This window comes from Saccostrea cucullata, unplaced genomic scaffold (genome assembly GCF_032062105.1).
Source record: "Saccostrea cucullata isolate Sc308-1 unplaced genomic scaffold, CSIRO_AGI_Scuc_v1 ctg682, whole genome shotgun sequence".
Lineage (NCBI taxonomy): Eukaryota > Metazoa > Mollusca > Bivalvia > Ostreida > Ostreidae > Saccostrea > Saccostrea cuccullata.
In genome coordinates this window covers 152,501-168,567 of record NW_026921430.1, presented here as the reverse complement: position 1 = coordinate 168,567, position 16,067 = coordinate 152,501, and the positions used below count along the sequence as shown (strand labels likewise).

The window sequence follows — 16,067 nt, the reverse complement described above, 5'->3', positions numbered from 1 at the left end:
AAGAGCATATTTCACCCTATTTTTATTTTCAATTATTTCATGTATTTAGGCATTCCCTGAGAAAACTCGATACAAAAAAACAGTCCTGGTGCCGGGATCATGGCCACCAATACTGATACATCCTTAGATCTGATCTGAGATTTCTCTTAAGAAGTTAACTTTTTCTCATCAAACTATACCACCAAAGAAATATATTTTCAAAATGTTGAGGGTTTTTTTTCATCAAATTTGTGAAATGAAAAATTTACACACACATTGTGTATCTCGACCTTGACCTTTGACCTCAACATAAAAAGGAGTCTACCATAGCAAGTTGTGGTATAAAAATTGAAATCCTCAAAGGCTTCTCGAGAATTTTTTCGGAAACAAAATGGGATTTTTTTCCTCAAAATTGAACTACAGATCTCAAAAATAAAAATACATATATTTGATTGAAAATTACTTTTTATTTCAATCAAGAATGTATAGTTTGTTAATTGCATTAATTTTTGTTTTCTTTCTCAATGAAAATCCACTAAGCTAAATTATTTCAATTTATGATATTCTCTCCAGATACGACTCGTAAGAATTTGTTAAGAATGTCAATACTTACCCTCTTTTAAACAAACGTAAAAGAGAACTTGGGAAAGGAGGGGTGGTTTACTTCCAGTAGTTCATTCTATTTCTCCCCAGATATAATCAATACTTTAAAATTCTTTGTATAATAAATTAAGGTTTAGATTAAAAAGGGAATGAATGTGTTATATAAAAGATACATATTTCCCCCAGGAAAATTTAATAGTATTAACATGTACATGAAGGATATGGAGATAACGAACAGTATTCAATCTCGAAGTCCATTAAACAATATACAAAATCAGATCAAATATGACAATTGAAAATCCCTTTATTTACTTATAAATAATCAATCGCTGAAAATATATAGTTACATTTTATCTTTTATCCCATTTGAAATGTTATTTATTTAAAACAGCTTTATTTTCATTTTAGGTAAATGTCGTAAGTATTCGCCGAAAATTCGGAATCTATTATACAGCATGCTGTTAGCTGAGAAATATCAGCTGAATGTCAATGAACAATCACACAGAATCATAAGGGACACAATCAGAGACAGATATTTCACTGATGTTACGGAAGAGTGTTCGGTAGATCTTCCTGATGGAATCACAGAAACACATAACGGTGTGATAACCTTTCTATCAAACGACATCCGACATGACGTCATGTACGCCTTTGTTACGGAGTGTCTGGTGAAGGACGATGATCTGGAGTTTTTCCTGACCACGGCTTCACGTGACGTGATATCAGAATACTGCCGGTCCTGGATGTATAAGAGGAGTGACGGAGAGAGATGTCTGTATGTACCGGACAGGCCGGAGAAGATGTACGCGCTCTTCATAGACAAAGTACAGCTGGACATCATCACTCACTGTACCATGTCTGACGAGGGGATTCATTACAGGATCAGGAGACGTTGTGAGTATTATTTATTTAAAATCATGATGTTCTAAATTCATTATCAGTGTATTCTTTTTAAAATTTTGTTTTTGTCTCTTTTGCACATTTTGATTAAAAAGATGACGTACATGTTTGTATACAAATCTTTTATCATGCCTGTGCATAAGATTATCAAAACATATTCTTTTTTAAAAAATGTGTTATACCAATATGTAAACGTTCTTTGATGATGAAAATGCTACTTTTATGAAACTTCTGTTATAAATGTATACATTTTAAAATATACGAGATTTAGCACTTAAAGGGGCAATACGGAAATATGCGGGGGCCTTGGATTAAATGCATTTGTCGCTTATGGTCACATCTGTATTGTGAAATTTTGAATTAAATGATACAATCGATGAGGTTTACCGTTAAAAATTTATTTTACTCACGTACTAATGACATTTTTTTTCTCTCCTTAATTAAGTGTAAGAACTTACTTTGAAGTCTTTTGTGTTGGTACAATTGTACACTGACACATAAAAACATATTCTCTTGTCAAATGGTCAATGCAAGCAAATATCTGGAAGAGTGTCGTGGGGGCCGGACACCAACCCTTTACATGTGTCGCTTTATAAAATGAATCCTAAACTAATACAGATTACCTTAGAAACCCCCTTCCCTTCCTCTAGAGAACGTGGACACGTGTTAAGTTGGTAACAAAGTCAGAGACACGAAAGTTTGAATTCAAAAGACACCCCTACCCCACCCTCGAAGTAGGTTTTTTTTTACGTTTTAGAAATGAGTTTAAGTTTTTATACATTGTCAAGTGATATCTATGTTGGAATTTTTTGGACTGTGGTTGCACCCCCCCCCCCTCCTTTGAAAGTACACTCGGACCCGTACCTTCAATGGACAGTTAAAAGTTGCTTACGCTGTTCTAGAATTTAAATCAACAGTTATTGTTGTACTAGTATTAAACATTTAAATGTTGTTTCAATAAAATGGTAATTATTAATGTTAAACAAGATGTATTTGTGAAACACAATGCGCCCGGTGCCATAAAAGTTTGAAAAATCTATTTTTAGCATATAGCTATAGGTCAAGGTCAAAGGTCATTGGCATTAGTGTTATTCGAAAGAAATTAATAAGTGAAGTATGCATATCAAAAATATAGTCTCTATCTCTGACTATCTCATATGGTTAACAAGTTATGGCGAAAGTTTTAAAAAGAAAATTAAGCATATAGGTCACAGTCAAGGTAACAAGGTCATTGACCTTGCTGTCATTTGAAAGAACTTTTTAAGTGAAGTATGCCCACGTAATAAGGAGTCTCTATCTCCAATGGTTCAAAAGTCATGGCGTCATTTAGAAAAAAAAGATATTATTAGCATATGGTCATTGACCTTGGTGTCGTTTGAAGGAACTTAAAAAGTAATATGATGTCTGTATTTCCTTTGGCTCAAAATTTATTGCAAAGGTTAGAGTTGACAACAGACAGACAAACAGCTTAACGGACAAACAGACAGACAGGTCAAAAACATTATACGTCTATCGATCCGGGCGCATAAAAAATGAAATGTACTTTTAGGGGTTTTATAAATCTTTCTAATGCCTTGTTATCAATGAAAACAACACATATTGTCCATAAATTATTTTTGTCTTGATGCTCCGAGATTTGATTATTTCGCTTTTATGTAGTAGGAGTCCCTGAAGAAGTACTAAAGTGGGACCAGGAGGCCAGAGAGCGGTATGTGGAGTACGCTAAGAGAGGAACACAGACAGTCCACCACGCCCGGGGGATGATTGTAGGATGTGCTGGAGCGGGGAAAACCACGCTACTTAAACGTCTGCTCGGGTGTAGTGAAAAAGAGATTGGTAATGTAAAATCTACTGAGGGATTGGAAGTGCATGAAGAAATATTTGAATTATGTGATGAAGCAAAATCTTTGAAAGGTAAAATATGATAATTCAAAGTTATCTTTGTTAATATATAAAAAGAAGGAAAAAATATTCGTGTATTGAAAATTAAACATAAATTCACAATTGCGATGTTTTATAATATACAATCTTCAGAAAAATACGAATGAATTAGTTTTAACACATGAAAAAGAAAATACTGGGTATATTTTTAAAAATGAAGTTGTTTTTATATCTAGGATTAAAAATGATTGAATCTGCGTTTTCTGAGTTATGCTTTATCTAACTCTGGCAATACTGATCATATTTTTTTTCCATCAGCAACAAAAAGATATTTTCATGATAACATTTTTTCAGCCAAAGGAAAATACATAAACCAAAACAATGTAGAAAATACCTCTGAAAAATTGGATGCAAAGACTTTGACATTTTTTGACTTTGGAGGGCAGTGTGCGTACTACGCCTGTCACCAGATTTATCTGACCAGGAGAGCTTTCTATGTTGTTGTGGTGGACGCCTCTAAACGTCTTGACCAGAAGGTGGACGAGAAAGTGTGTGATCAAGATGGGAGTGTATTCTCTGGTTGGACCTACGGAGGTAAGAATATAATATCTCTTCAATGTATACTTTGTATTTTTCCTTTAGTCAAGAAATTTTCAAGTGTAAAATTATCATTCATAATCATGCAAATGTCATTTTTTGTCAAGAGGAACAGACAGTCAGAGAGGAAACATAACCTAATTTAGATCAGATGTCTTAGATCCGCGTCATATACTTGTACACTCGGAACTTTAATTTTTTGAGATATCTAAACGGATTACATGGTGAAAAATAACAAGGACCAATCCTTTAAAAAAAACTGAACCAAAGGCTAACTTGAGCATTTTGGATCAAAATTTGTACGTTGTCATCGGAGTCGTCATCGTCGTTGTTGTAAACTTTTCACATTTTCGACTTCTCAAGAACCGCTAGGCAAATTTTATCCAAGCTTGTCACAAAGCATCCTTGGGTGAAGGGGATTCAAGTATGTTCAAATGAAGGGCTTCGCCCTCATTCAAGGGGAGTTAGTTGGGAATTAATGAAAATTTGGTGGGATATGTTTTAAAAATCTTCTTTTCAAGAACCACAGTGCCAGGAAAGATGAAACTTATTGGGAAACAATCTCAGGTAGTGTGAGGTATGTCCAGTGCACAATGTTTTTTCGATATTGTCGACATCGATCGCTGTAAAAATATCAGTCCTCCTTATATCATAACATATTCAACATGACAATAATTCCTTTGTTTATCTGTCTATATATTACATTGTTTAACAATACAGAGTCACCGTCTTGTTAACTTTGCCTCCCCCTTTCTGTAGTTCACATTGCTCACATCGTCGATATAGCAATGTTGGTCGATATCGAGTCGACATCGTGTCCACATTGCCCTTCTTATTTTTCTTGTTTACATCGTTTACATCGACGACATCGCAATGTTGGTCGATATCGAGTCGAAATGACGTCAACATTGCCCTTCTTTTTATCCTGTTTACATCGTTCACATCGTCGACAACGCAATGTTGGTCGATATCGAGTCGACGTCGTGTCAACATTGCCCTTCTTATTAGCTCACCTGAGCCTAAGGCTCAAGTGAGCTTTTCTGATCACATTTTCTCCGTCGTCTGTCCGTCCGTCCGTCTGTCTGTCTAGCTGTCTGTCCGTCTTTAAACTTTTCACATTTTCGACTTCTTCTCAAGAACCACTGGGCCAATTTTGACCAAACTTAGTACAAAGTATTTTTGGGTGAAGGGGAATTAAAATTGTTAAAATAAAGGGCAGAGTCCCCTCACAAGGGGAGATAATCAAGAAAAGACAAAAATAGGGTGGGGTCATAAAAAATCTCCTTCTCAAGAACCACTGGGCCAGAAAAGCTGAAACTTATGTGGTAGCATCCTAGGGTAGTGTAGATTCTAAATTATTCAAATGATGACCCTCGGGGGAAGGGCGGGGCCACAATGGGGAATTAAAGTTTTACTTAAAAATATATAGGAAAAATCATTGAAAATCTTCTCCTCAAGAACCACAGGGCCAGAAAAGCTGAAACTTATGTGGAAGCATCCTGGTATAGTGTAGATTTTGAATTGTTCAAATCATGACCCCCGGGGGAAGGGCGGGGCCACAATGGGAAATCAAAGTTTTACATAGAAATATATAGGAAAAATCTTTAAAAATCTTCTTTTCAAGAACCACTGGGTCAGGAAAGCTGAAACTTATGTTGAAGCATTCTGGTACATGTATAGTGTTGATTCTTAATTGTTCAAATCATGACCCCCGGGGGAAGGGCGGGGCCACAATGGGATATCAAAGTTTTACATAGAAATATATAGGAAAAATCTTTGAAAATCTTCTCAAGAACCACTGGGCCAGAAAAGCTGAAACTTATATGCACATGGAAGGATCATGGTGTAGTGTAGATTTCAAAATGTCTATATTATGATCAGTGGGGTAGAGTGGGGATGCATTATGTATTAAAGGGGGAAATCTGGTAAAGAGCAGAATGGTCAAAGCTTCTCAGGTGAGCGATGTGGCCCATGGGCCTCTTGCTTTTGTTGTTTACATCGTTCACATCGACAACATCGCAAAGTTGGTCGACAGTGAGTCGACATCGTGTCAACATTGCCTTCTTTTTATCCTGTTTACATCGTTCACATCGTAGATATCGCATTGTTGGTTGATATCGAGTCGACATCGTGTAAACATTGCCCTTCTTATTTTCTTGTTAACATTGTTCGTATTGTCGACATCGCATTGTTAGTCGGTTATTGAGTGTGAACATTGCATTCTTATTAATTTTTGTTTAATATATACTTAGTATCTGTGTTGGCCTATATCGAGTTGTCATTATGTCAACTTTTAGTTTCCTTTTTTTGTCATTTTATCTTGGAAAAAATCATTTACAACGTATTTAACGCATAAAATCAAGTTGAGTTCATATTGATAAGGCAATATATTCTGTTTACTTTTTGCATATCATCACCAGGGCAATCTTTAACTCTTATGAGTCCACATTAAGTGTACATATCAGGTATGAAGCATGTCTCTTACATTCTGAAAATGAACTAAAAAACTGTTTTTCAACCTTAGAAACAGTGTTTTTCATCTGTACAGAACATGCAAAATAGTTTTAAAATTTATTACATTGCGTTATCAATACACAATGTAGAAATAAAAGCAAGGTAGACAAGGTAAACGCGATATCGTATCAACATTGTTTACATTGCGATGTCGACGTCGATGATGTCGTCATGTAGAAATAATAACAATGTAGACAATGTAAACATGATATCTTATCGACATTGTTTACATTGTGATGTCGACGTTATCGTCACGTAAAAACAATTACAATGTAGACGATGTAAACACGATATCGTATCAACATTGTTAACATTGCGATGTCGACGTTGACGCGATGTTGTTATGTAGAAGCAATAGCAATGTAGACGATGTATTCACGATTTCGTTTCAACATTGTTTACATTGCGATGTTGACAATATCGAATTGATTTAGGGAACTGGACATGAATGAGTAGTGTAGATTCAAGTTTGTTCAAATCTTGTCCCCTGGGGGTAGGGTGGGGCCAAAATGGCCGACAAAAGCTTTACATAGAAATATATAGGAAAATTCTTTCAAAATCTTCTTCTCAAGAATAGCAATGCTATAATTGATCATATTTATATGGAAGCATCCTCAGATAGTAAAGATTCAAGTTTATTCAAATCATGACCCCTGGGGGAAGGGCGGGGCCTAATTGGCCAATCAAAATTTACAAATAAATATATATGAAACTTCTTTAAAAATCTTCTTCACTGGAATAATAATGCCATAATTGATCATATTTATATGGAATCATCCTCAGGTAAGGAATTCAAGTTTGTTCAAATGAAGGGCTTCGCTCTCATTCAAGGGGAGATAATTGGGAATTAATGAAAATTTGGTGGGATGTTTTAAAAATTTTCTTCTCAAGAACCACAGGGCCAGAAAAGATGAAACTTACCGGGAAACATCCTCAGGTAGTGTAGATTCAAATTTGTTCAAATCATGACCCCCGGGTGTAGGGCGGGGCCAAAATGGCCAATCAAAGTTTTACATAGAAATATATAGGAACATTCTTTAAAAATCATCTTATCAAGAATAGCAAAGCCATGACTGGTCATAGGACTACTTTTGGATATACACTCTATTCAATAATAAACCAATTTCTTCTTTTTCCCATCCACAGTGCTCAGGTAAGCGATGTGGCCAATGGGCCTCCTACCTATCAAAATTCTCTAGTTGATTTGCTGAATTTAATTCATACCAAAAATCTTTTACCTGTCCAAATGTATACGTAATAATTTTACATACTAAGTAACTATTTTTCAGCGAATTTTACTCAATGGATTATTACAAAATGATGCAAGTAACTCAAATTACAAATCGTTTGATTCTCATTTAAGTGAAAACTCAATAATGAAAGAAGATGGGCGGATAAGGTGGGCAGAATGCCTAAAGCGTCAGATATTAAGAAATCACATTTGATATGTAAATTGAGTATTTAAATTTACATTTTATCATTGAAATTTATAAAATTATGAGAAAAAAAACATTTTCTGAGAAAAAATAAATCTCTTTAAAAAAATATTCCATGGTATTTGTGGGATTCGAACCCCAGCAATAAAATACCGATGTATCAGACTGCTTTGAGACTAACGCACTAACCACTATGCTGCATGGCTCATGTATTGTAGTGGCATTTAAATCATGTTTGTGATATGACCCTTGACTTAATGGACTTGAAGTATTTCGCGGAAAGATGCGAATGTTTTGTCATAAAAGTGTATTTTTAAGGTATAGTGGGTCTTCCCTCTATTTTTTTGTAAACCCAAAAATATGTATTTTATCGCAAACTTTTAGGATTATCTTTCAAAAAAATGGAGCGAAGACCCACTCACATTGAAACATTTTGTTAAAGTATGAAAAAATTATCCTTTTTGTTCTTTTAAGTCTGTGTATGCTTTTTCATAGGCAAATATTTTCAGTCTTGGTGAGATTTTTGTAAATTATAGAGATTTTACATTAAGTACACTTTAATATTAGATGAAATATGAAATAAAATTTGGATATACAGTGAAAACTGTCTAATCCGACACCTGAATAATCCGACAAACTGTGAATTCCGACGTTAAATTTCTTTCCCATTTTTGCATTTACTTTGTTTCCTACACTGTGCAATCCAACACCCTGTCTATTCCGACACAAAATTTGTCTCCCAGTGCATGTCGGATTAATTGAGATTAATTTTTTTCACTTCTTATTTGTCGCGCTATAGGCATTCTGCCCGCCTTATACGCCCATCTTCTTTGATAGCTTATTTTAACTTCATTTGGAATATTGACATTTATTTATTTTAGACTACTTTGTATTTTGGTTAAAGTCTATACATACTTACTGTGGCTCGGACAATGAAAATGACCAGAAGCCTATAGTACTTATTGTAGCAACTCATTGGGAAGAAGAACTCAGACAGTTTAAGGTGAGCATACTGAAATAATCATATTAGCATCTTATGATTTTTTTAAAATCAAGTAAGATTTAATTTTGCAGTGGATAAAAGGGTAGCTTTCTACGTAGAAATTACAATACATTCCTTGTTACTTTGTAATTATTATGCTAAAAGCTTTAAATTGTACTACCGTATATACTCGCCTATAAGTCGGTTTTTTGGGAGTTGATATCTGGTCCTAAACTTTGTGTCCGACTTATGGGCGAGCTATAAAAATAATGGTATTATATGAAGTCAGTCCATCTGAAATATAAGCTTATTAAGTACAACCGACTTATAGGCGAGTATATACGGTACTTTTATGGCTTTTATCTTCGGAGAAGTTTTCTAAAATTATAAAACAACATTACTGGGCCGACGATAACTTTCGTAAAAAAAAGACCAGATATAATCATTCATATATACGTATTAGCAGAAACCATGTTTTATAATTACAGGACAAGAATAAACTTATGGACAGTCTACGAGATCAACTTCCTAAAGCATCTAATTTATCACAGTACATCAGGGAAGATAGATTACATTGTATACAGCTCTCTGTACCTCTTGATGATTTAGAAAGAAGCTTTTACGAAATTGCCTGTCATCAGCGATGGAAAGAAAGTATTCCGAAAGAATGGTTTTTCTTTCAAATAGAAATTAATCAGAAGAAAAATTCTAGGCGAATTATGGAAATCTCTGAAATAACAACAGAAGTTCCAGAGACTTCTGCTGATTCTCAGAAAAGTTTTAATGAAGTATCAAAAGGAAAACTAGATATGCTAAGATACTACCATGATGCCGGGAAAGTTCTATACTTTGATGAAAATGGTCTAGATGAAAGATTGATTATTGATATCCAGTGGTTTATTGACGCCTTCAAACATATCATCACAGACAGACTGCATTTTACTGGTATTCCTGGAAACGAAAAGGATTGGGATGAATATTATAAAAGTGGATATTTGCGGAATGCCCTTCTTAAAAAGATATGGAAAAGCAAGGACGATAAACTGTTTGAAATGTTAAAGAAAGAGAACGAGGAATACGAAATTAAATTGGGCTCTTTTAGATATGACAAAAGATACCTGGGATATCATCAGGAATCACTCCTTCATTTCATGCAAAGACTTGGTTTACTGGTTGTTGGTAAAGATTCCCACTATGTTCCATGCATGAACCGGAAGGAGATGGAGCCTGCTGTCCCAGATCTTATTCGTCGATCGGAAAGTAAATCATCTGTTGTCGTTTATCGATTTACATTTCTACCCTTTTTCTTTTTCTTTCGTCTTGTTGTCGCTTGTATACAAGAGAAAAATTGGATAGTGCTTAAAACGCACAACACACCATGCCTCTACAAAGATGCTGCTTTGTTTTCAGTTGAGGGATACATTATCGTTCTATCCGTCACAAATGAGTCTATACAACTTCAAATTGTTCATCCTAAGCCAGGTTGCATTTTGGAAAGGGATAAAACTCAACTCATTCAAGAAAAGGTGGAAAATAAATTAAATGATTTTGCAGGAAAATTTCACAGAAAGCTCTTGTTTGCACGAGGCTTTAGATGTCGTGTGGACGATTCAAAGCTAATTGCCATGGATATCAAAGATTATTTCCTTTCAGAGGAAGACATTCAAAGAGATGATGAAGAAATGATTTGTCCTTTGCATTCGGTTATTGATCAGCATTTTATCAATACAAAAGAGCTGAAGAGATTTTGGAAAATATAGATGGACACAAAAATACCGGTAGTTACAATAAAAGCATACCAACTACTAGTATATCATTTCTTGGACGGAATAAGTTCATTGTATATTGTAAATTTCAGGATAACACGTACATCTTTCCTATTCTTTCAATCACTTTTGGTCAAGTTGCTGTCAATTTTTTTTTTGAGAACTACAATTTCAGAGATATTTTTTTTAAAGATCGTGCAAAATCATGTCATTTAAGAACTTAAAGTTTATTATATTGCAAATGAAAAGATAAATTGACAAAACCATACCGGCAAATTGTTAGATTCAACGAATTATAGATTCTTGTATATCTTTCAGAACCAAATGTTCACTTCTCAATACCTTATACGTCTTTTAACTTGCATGTTGATTAGTTCTTACTGAAATATGTTGTATGTAAAGTCTGTTGGTGTCCACTACGAGGCAGTTGCACATATAATGTGTGTTTTATGGTTGTAAACAACATAATATAGTCTGGTTGTTAGAGTGCCGTAGTTTTATGAAACTTTATTTTAGAAGACGCCCAATAAATGACAATATGAGGAAATGCAAATCAACGACAAAGACATGTATATAGTGTTTGCTAAACTTACAACTCGCAACGGGAAAAAATTGGTCTAGACTTGTAAAAAAAAATACATAAAAATTATACAACAGGGATCCAAATCAACAAAAGTATAACATTTTCTTTGAAAATCTTCAAAATCTACGACTAGTTATAAAATATCTAGTCTTTCTTAGTCAGTTTACTTTCAAGTTTGAACAAATCTGGTCTCTAAGATATTGAACTTATTTCTGGGGATTTTTTTTCATTACCAGTTTGCTTAGGTGAGCGATGTGGCCCATGGGGCTCTTGTTGTAAATTTTAAAACTAAGATTAATTCGGTAAATTATAATTCATATTTCATATATTTGTACTAATTCTAATAGTTACATCCCTCCTGCAAGTACGTTTAAGCATCAATAATTTGTATAAAAAATTCTTATCAAAAAAATCCTTAATTATCAAAATTAACTATGTATAGTTTTGACATGTTGTTCAGTTTATTTAAATACTTCGGGAATTTGCTCTTGTTTAGATGCCTATTGTCCAGCACCTCTTTTATGTTTGCGTAATATAAATCAATGTAAGACAATAATCCCGGCCTGATTAATTCTGTAGACCAGGAAAAAAAAACAATGTTGAGTTACCTGGATATGTTTCAGTATAGCTTAATGTTAAAGCACTTGATTTGAAGAAGATTCAATTTGATTGTTATTTTTCTTGTTTATCTCCACTTGCACTGCTTTCGAATGTACCTTTTATGATGCATTACCAGTCAAAATTTTTGTATTATATGTTGTTGTTGTGACCTATTTTTGAAAACTGGTGGGTGGTATTGCTAAAAGCATTTTATCTTAATTAACTAACAAGGTCTTTATTTCATACTTCATATAGAGATGACGTACTCCCTTTGTTCCCACACTAATTTATAAAAAAAAAAAAAACATTCAATGGATGGTGCTTGGGCTTTCGTGTTTTAGAGACATGTTCACTGAGACAAGTCCTTTCTTCCTGCGAAGAATTGTTTTATCTTTTGACATTACCCTTAGCTTTGGAAATAGCTCTACTTGCATATCTGAAAAACATAACTTTCGCCAAAAGCTGCCATTCAAGTCGAGAGTGTCGGTATTTCATTGCTAAAATCTTGTATTTTTCTATTTATTTATACACATATATTCAAATAAGATGTCTTCGAGTTAAACAGTTGTTAAATGTCTGCTGTTAATGAATGCCTTATTTATGAATATCTAATAAAATATGTAAAGAAAAGCTACTTAAACTTTTTAATTTTCTTACGTATTAGCATCATCTTACTCATTAACGATGCATCAATAAATATCTTTTTAATGAATTCTTGGTGTTTTTCAAGCAATGGTATGTCAACAGTGGCGAAGCATCGTTTTTTAAAGTGGGGGGGCCAGCCGGAGAAATTTTTTTTTTTACTTACCAAAAAAAGTTGACAAGCAAAACAAAAAAAAAAGGAAAAGTTGAAAGTTGCCCAAAGTCAGTTGCCCAAAGTCGAAAATCCTATTTCGTGGGGGGGTAGAGGCTAACTTTTTTTCAGTGTCAACTACTTTCAGTACCAATTCTAATACTTCATTTTCGGTACATCACTAAAACTGGGGGGGGGGGCAACCAGGTTTTCAATTAACATTTGCTATAGTATAGGTAAGGTTGGGAAAAAAGTGGGGGGCCAGGCCCCCCATGGCCCCCCTGTTTCTACGCCCCTGGTCAAGGCGGCGCAACCTCGAAGATTACGATTTTTTTTTGTTAGCATCTGTCATCCAAAATTACCGTTAATTCACTCTTGTGATATTACAATATTCCATATATATATATATATCATAAAATTAGCATTTTTTACCCCATTCTGTAAGTTCTATAAAATTTCATAGTAAAATATATATGAAACGTCCAAACAATTTATGAGTTGTGATGGGTCAGAAAGGGGGTGGTTTCCTTTTCTATCATGCTATATCACCCGTTGAAAAAAAAAATGGAAGAGACCTAGGAAATATCTAAATTGCCATTAAAAAATAAAATGCATTCAAAGTTCTTGTTTTTAAATATCGAAAAGATTAGAGAGACAAGAAATATAAAAGCTAGTGTCGATTTGAAGTAAGGGTGTTCAACGTTTGTCACGTAGAATAAATGTATGCTGTTATTAGTAAGTTAAGGGTACTTACCACAAACAAAAAATGGATGCGCGGGTTGATATATATTTTTTGACTGATTTTGATTTGTAGTGATATAAATAATAAATCCCTGAAATATAAAGAAAGCGTAGGTTTTCCTTGGTGCTTAGATTTGAGATTTTATTTTGTCTTCTATATAATTCCATACAAAATTTTGCACAATTTTTTAATTTTATTTCGTTCGTTATACTTACCAGTCATAAATATACATTAGGATATCTTCCCCTTATTAACGTTCATAACTCGCGGGCAAGCGTTTAAAAGAATAAGATTCAAACACTTATAAGACCGAGATCACATCTCAGGTGCTTGCCCAAATCAGTTCATCTTCAGGCGTGCAACAGAACGTTCATACTTTTTTTGGCAGAGATTTCTCAGCCACGGAGTGATACAAATACTTTGTATTTTGTATAAGGTATTGGTATAGATACTCTCTCATGCTCTTAGTTTAAGTATGGAAGAAGCCAGTTTTATTTCGAACGACGAATTAAATTCGGGCTCGGAATTCCAGAAATTACAATCAGTAATGGAGGCCAAAGGAAAAAAACCGCGGTCCGGTAGGAAATCCTCCAGCAAAGCTAACGAGAAAATGGAACAATTAGAAAACAGAGTCAACGAAAGGTTAGACACTATGATGAATTTTCTAAGAGAAAGTATTGAAACTTTGTCCAGCAGTGTTTTAGAGAATACAGCTTCTCATAATGTGCACGAGACAAACGTGTCTCACAATTCGTTAGCGGATCAGGATACCGGTGGTTTATCCACGCGGAGACCTGAGCCCATGGTATCAAATGTAGACGATTCATCTGGAATGCGTCCGATTATACCTTTGGAAAGTGAAGTCCAAATTGAAGGGACATTAAGTGTGCCTGAAATGGACGATATGATATCATTAGCTCCAAGTGTCAGAGAAGTACGTGAGCTATTGGGTGATAACGAATCCTCAGTACAAGAGGAATCTATTACTGCCCATGATTTTGATAACAATCAACATAAGTTGGACAGCAACAACAACAATAGATTTCAGAACTTGATCAATAAAAGTGATGAGCATACAAAAACTCTTACTGATATTTTTGGCAATGTTTCTTCTTCAGAGGAAGAAAAAACTGGATTAGTTTTAGACAAAACACAAGAGGAGATCTTGAAAAAGTCATGGAGAATTACTGATCCTGAACGCTTGTCTGCTTACAGAGATGAATATAGACAATGTTTCCCTGTTCATCCAAACTCGGCAGCATTTCTTCAAGTTCCAGGGCTAGATGACATTTTAGAACCAATGTTAAGAAAAAAACATGGAAATAAAACCAAAGGTTGGGGGAAAAGTAAACATTTAATTTCCCAGCCGTACAAAAGTATTGAAACTTTGGCATATCAGGGACAGATGGCTGCCCGTATGGGTATTATTTCATTAAGCTACATGCAGCAAGCTTTAGGAACGTTGTTAGATTCTATAACTTGTCAAGATGCGGACACAGTTCAAGCAATTAAAGACATTTTCTCCATGTCTACCAAGGCACTAGATCAAATGGGGAGAGCAGGGGCTTTTCACCATCTTATAAGAAGGAAAACTGCAGCACAAGACTCTGGATTATATACCTTGAAGGATATTCATAGCAAAATTATTTGCCTGCCTCTTTCAGAAGATGGCGTCTTTGGCAAGAAATTAGAAGAGAAACTAAAAGAAAGGAAAGAGCAGAAAGATTCTCTTAAGGATTTAATTCCGGAATGGAATGAAAAAAATCAAAAACGCAAATTTTCAGAAAATTCTGCTGAAAACTCTGGAAATTTTAAAAAACCCAGAACTACTACTGTTTTGAATAACAGTTACAGAACATCTACTCAGAGACCCAATTTCTCAAGACGGTCTTATGACTACAAACCAAGAGAGGACAATTCGAGAAATACGTCTACATCTGCTACAGGAGACAGAATTGGTTCCTTTCGGATCCCAAAGAAATCTAATAAATGACTGCAGATTAGAACAGGTAACCAAAATTGCAATGCTTCCCGAGATACCAGTTGGGGGTCGTCTCAAACATTTTGTAGAAAACTGGAATCTTGTAACTCAAGACAGTTGGGTATTATCAATAATCAACGAGGGTTACAAACTAGAATTTCTTCAAAAACCCCAGTTTTTAGGGGTAAAGAAAACAACAATCCCTCAAATACAAAAACATTGTTTGTTAAAAGAGGTAGAAGATTTATTAGAAAAAAATGCAATAGAACCTGTCTCAAATCAGGAGAGTCAAACAGGTTTTTACAGTACATTTTTCCTTGTCCCCAAAAAGGGTGGCAAAATGAGACCCATCATAAATTTGAGACCCCTCAACCAGTATCTCAAGAAGCAACATTTCAAAATGGACACTTTAAGCAAAGTGTTGAATCTAGTGAAACCAAACGATTGGGCAATTTCGATCGATTTAACAGATGCATATCTACACATTCCAATATTTTCAAAACATCGAAAATTTCTAAGATTTTGTGTAGAAAACCAGTGTTATCAATGGAAAACAATGTGTTTCGGCCCAACATCAGCACCTCGAGTTTTCACCAAAATGGTGTCTGTAGTAGCAGCATATTTGAGAACACACAATATTCGTCTAGTAGTTTATCTAGACGATTGGTTAATAGTAAACCAATCAAAAGAAATGTTATATCAAGATCGAC

The 16,067-nt window shown here is 34.6% G+C and overlaps 2 protein-coding genes across 2 annotated transcripts in view; both read left to right on the top strand.

The window, feature by feature from the left end:
- The first annotated feature begins 996 nt into the window (after window positions 1-996).
- Window positions 997-11,838, top strand: LOC134259934 (probable serine/threonine-protein kinase pats1). The gene is made up of 5 exons (XM_062742525.1): window positions 997-1,476; window positions 3,142-3,396; window positions 3,718-3,957; window positions 8,792-8,913; window positions 9,381-11,838. Exons 1-5 carry the CDS (start codon window positions 1,038-1,040, stop codon window positions 10,650-10,652), a joined length of 2,328 nt encoding a protein of 775 aa, XP_062598509.1. The 5' UTR covers window positions 997-1,037; the 3' UTR covers window positions 10,653-11,838.
- Window positions 11,839-13,637: 1,799 nt separating this feature from the next.
- The window catches only part of LOC134259933 (uncharacterized), a 4,251-nt gene continuing 1,821 nt past the window's right edge, over window positions 13,638-16,067 (top strand). Inside the window, exon 1 of the mRNA XM_062742524.1 lies at window positions 13,638-15,385. Within this exon, the coding sequence (XP_062598508.1) occupies window positions 13,852-15,369 (1,518 nt within the window). The 5' untranslated portion in view covers window positions 13,638-13,851 and the 3' untranslated portion in view covers window positions 15,370-15,385. The remainder of the gene's footprint in view (window positions 15,386-16,067) is intronic.

What these genes read in the sequence shown, in the direction of transcription:
- LOC134259934 (XM_062742525.1), top strand. Translation starts at nt 1,038, where the DNA reads ATGCTGTTAGCTGAGAAATATCAGCTGAATGTCAATGAACAATCACAC. An exon ending in TGAAGCAAAATCTTTGAAAG is followed by an intron (nt 3,397 to 3,717) that starts GTAAAATATGAT and finishes ACATTTTTTCAG; the next exon opens with CCAAAGGAAAATACATAAAC. An exon ending in CTCTGGTTGGACCTACGGAG is followed by an intron (nt 3,958 to 8,791) that starts GTAAGAATATAA and finishes TATTTATTTTAG; the next exon opens with ACTACTTTGTATTTTGGTTA.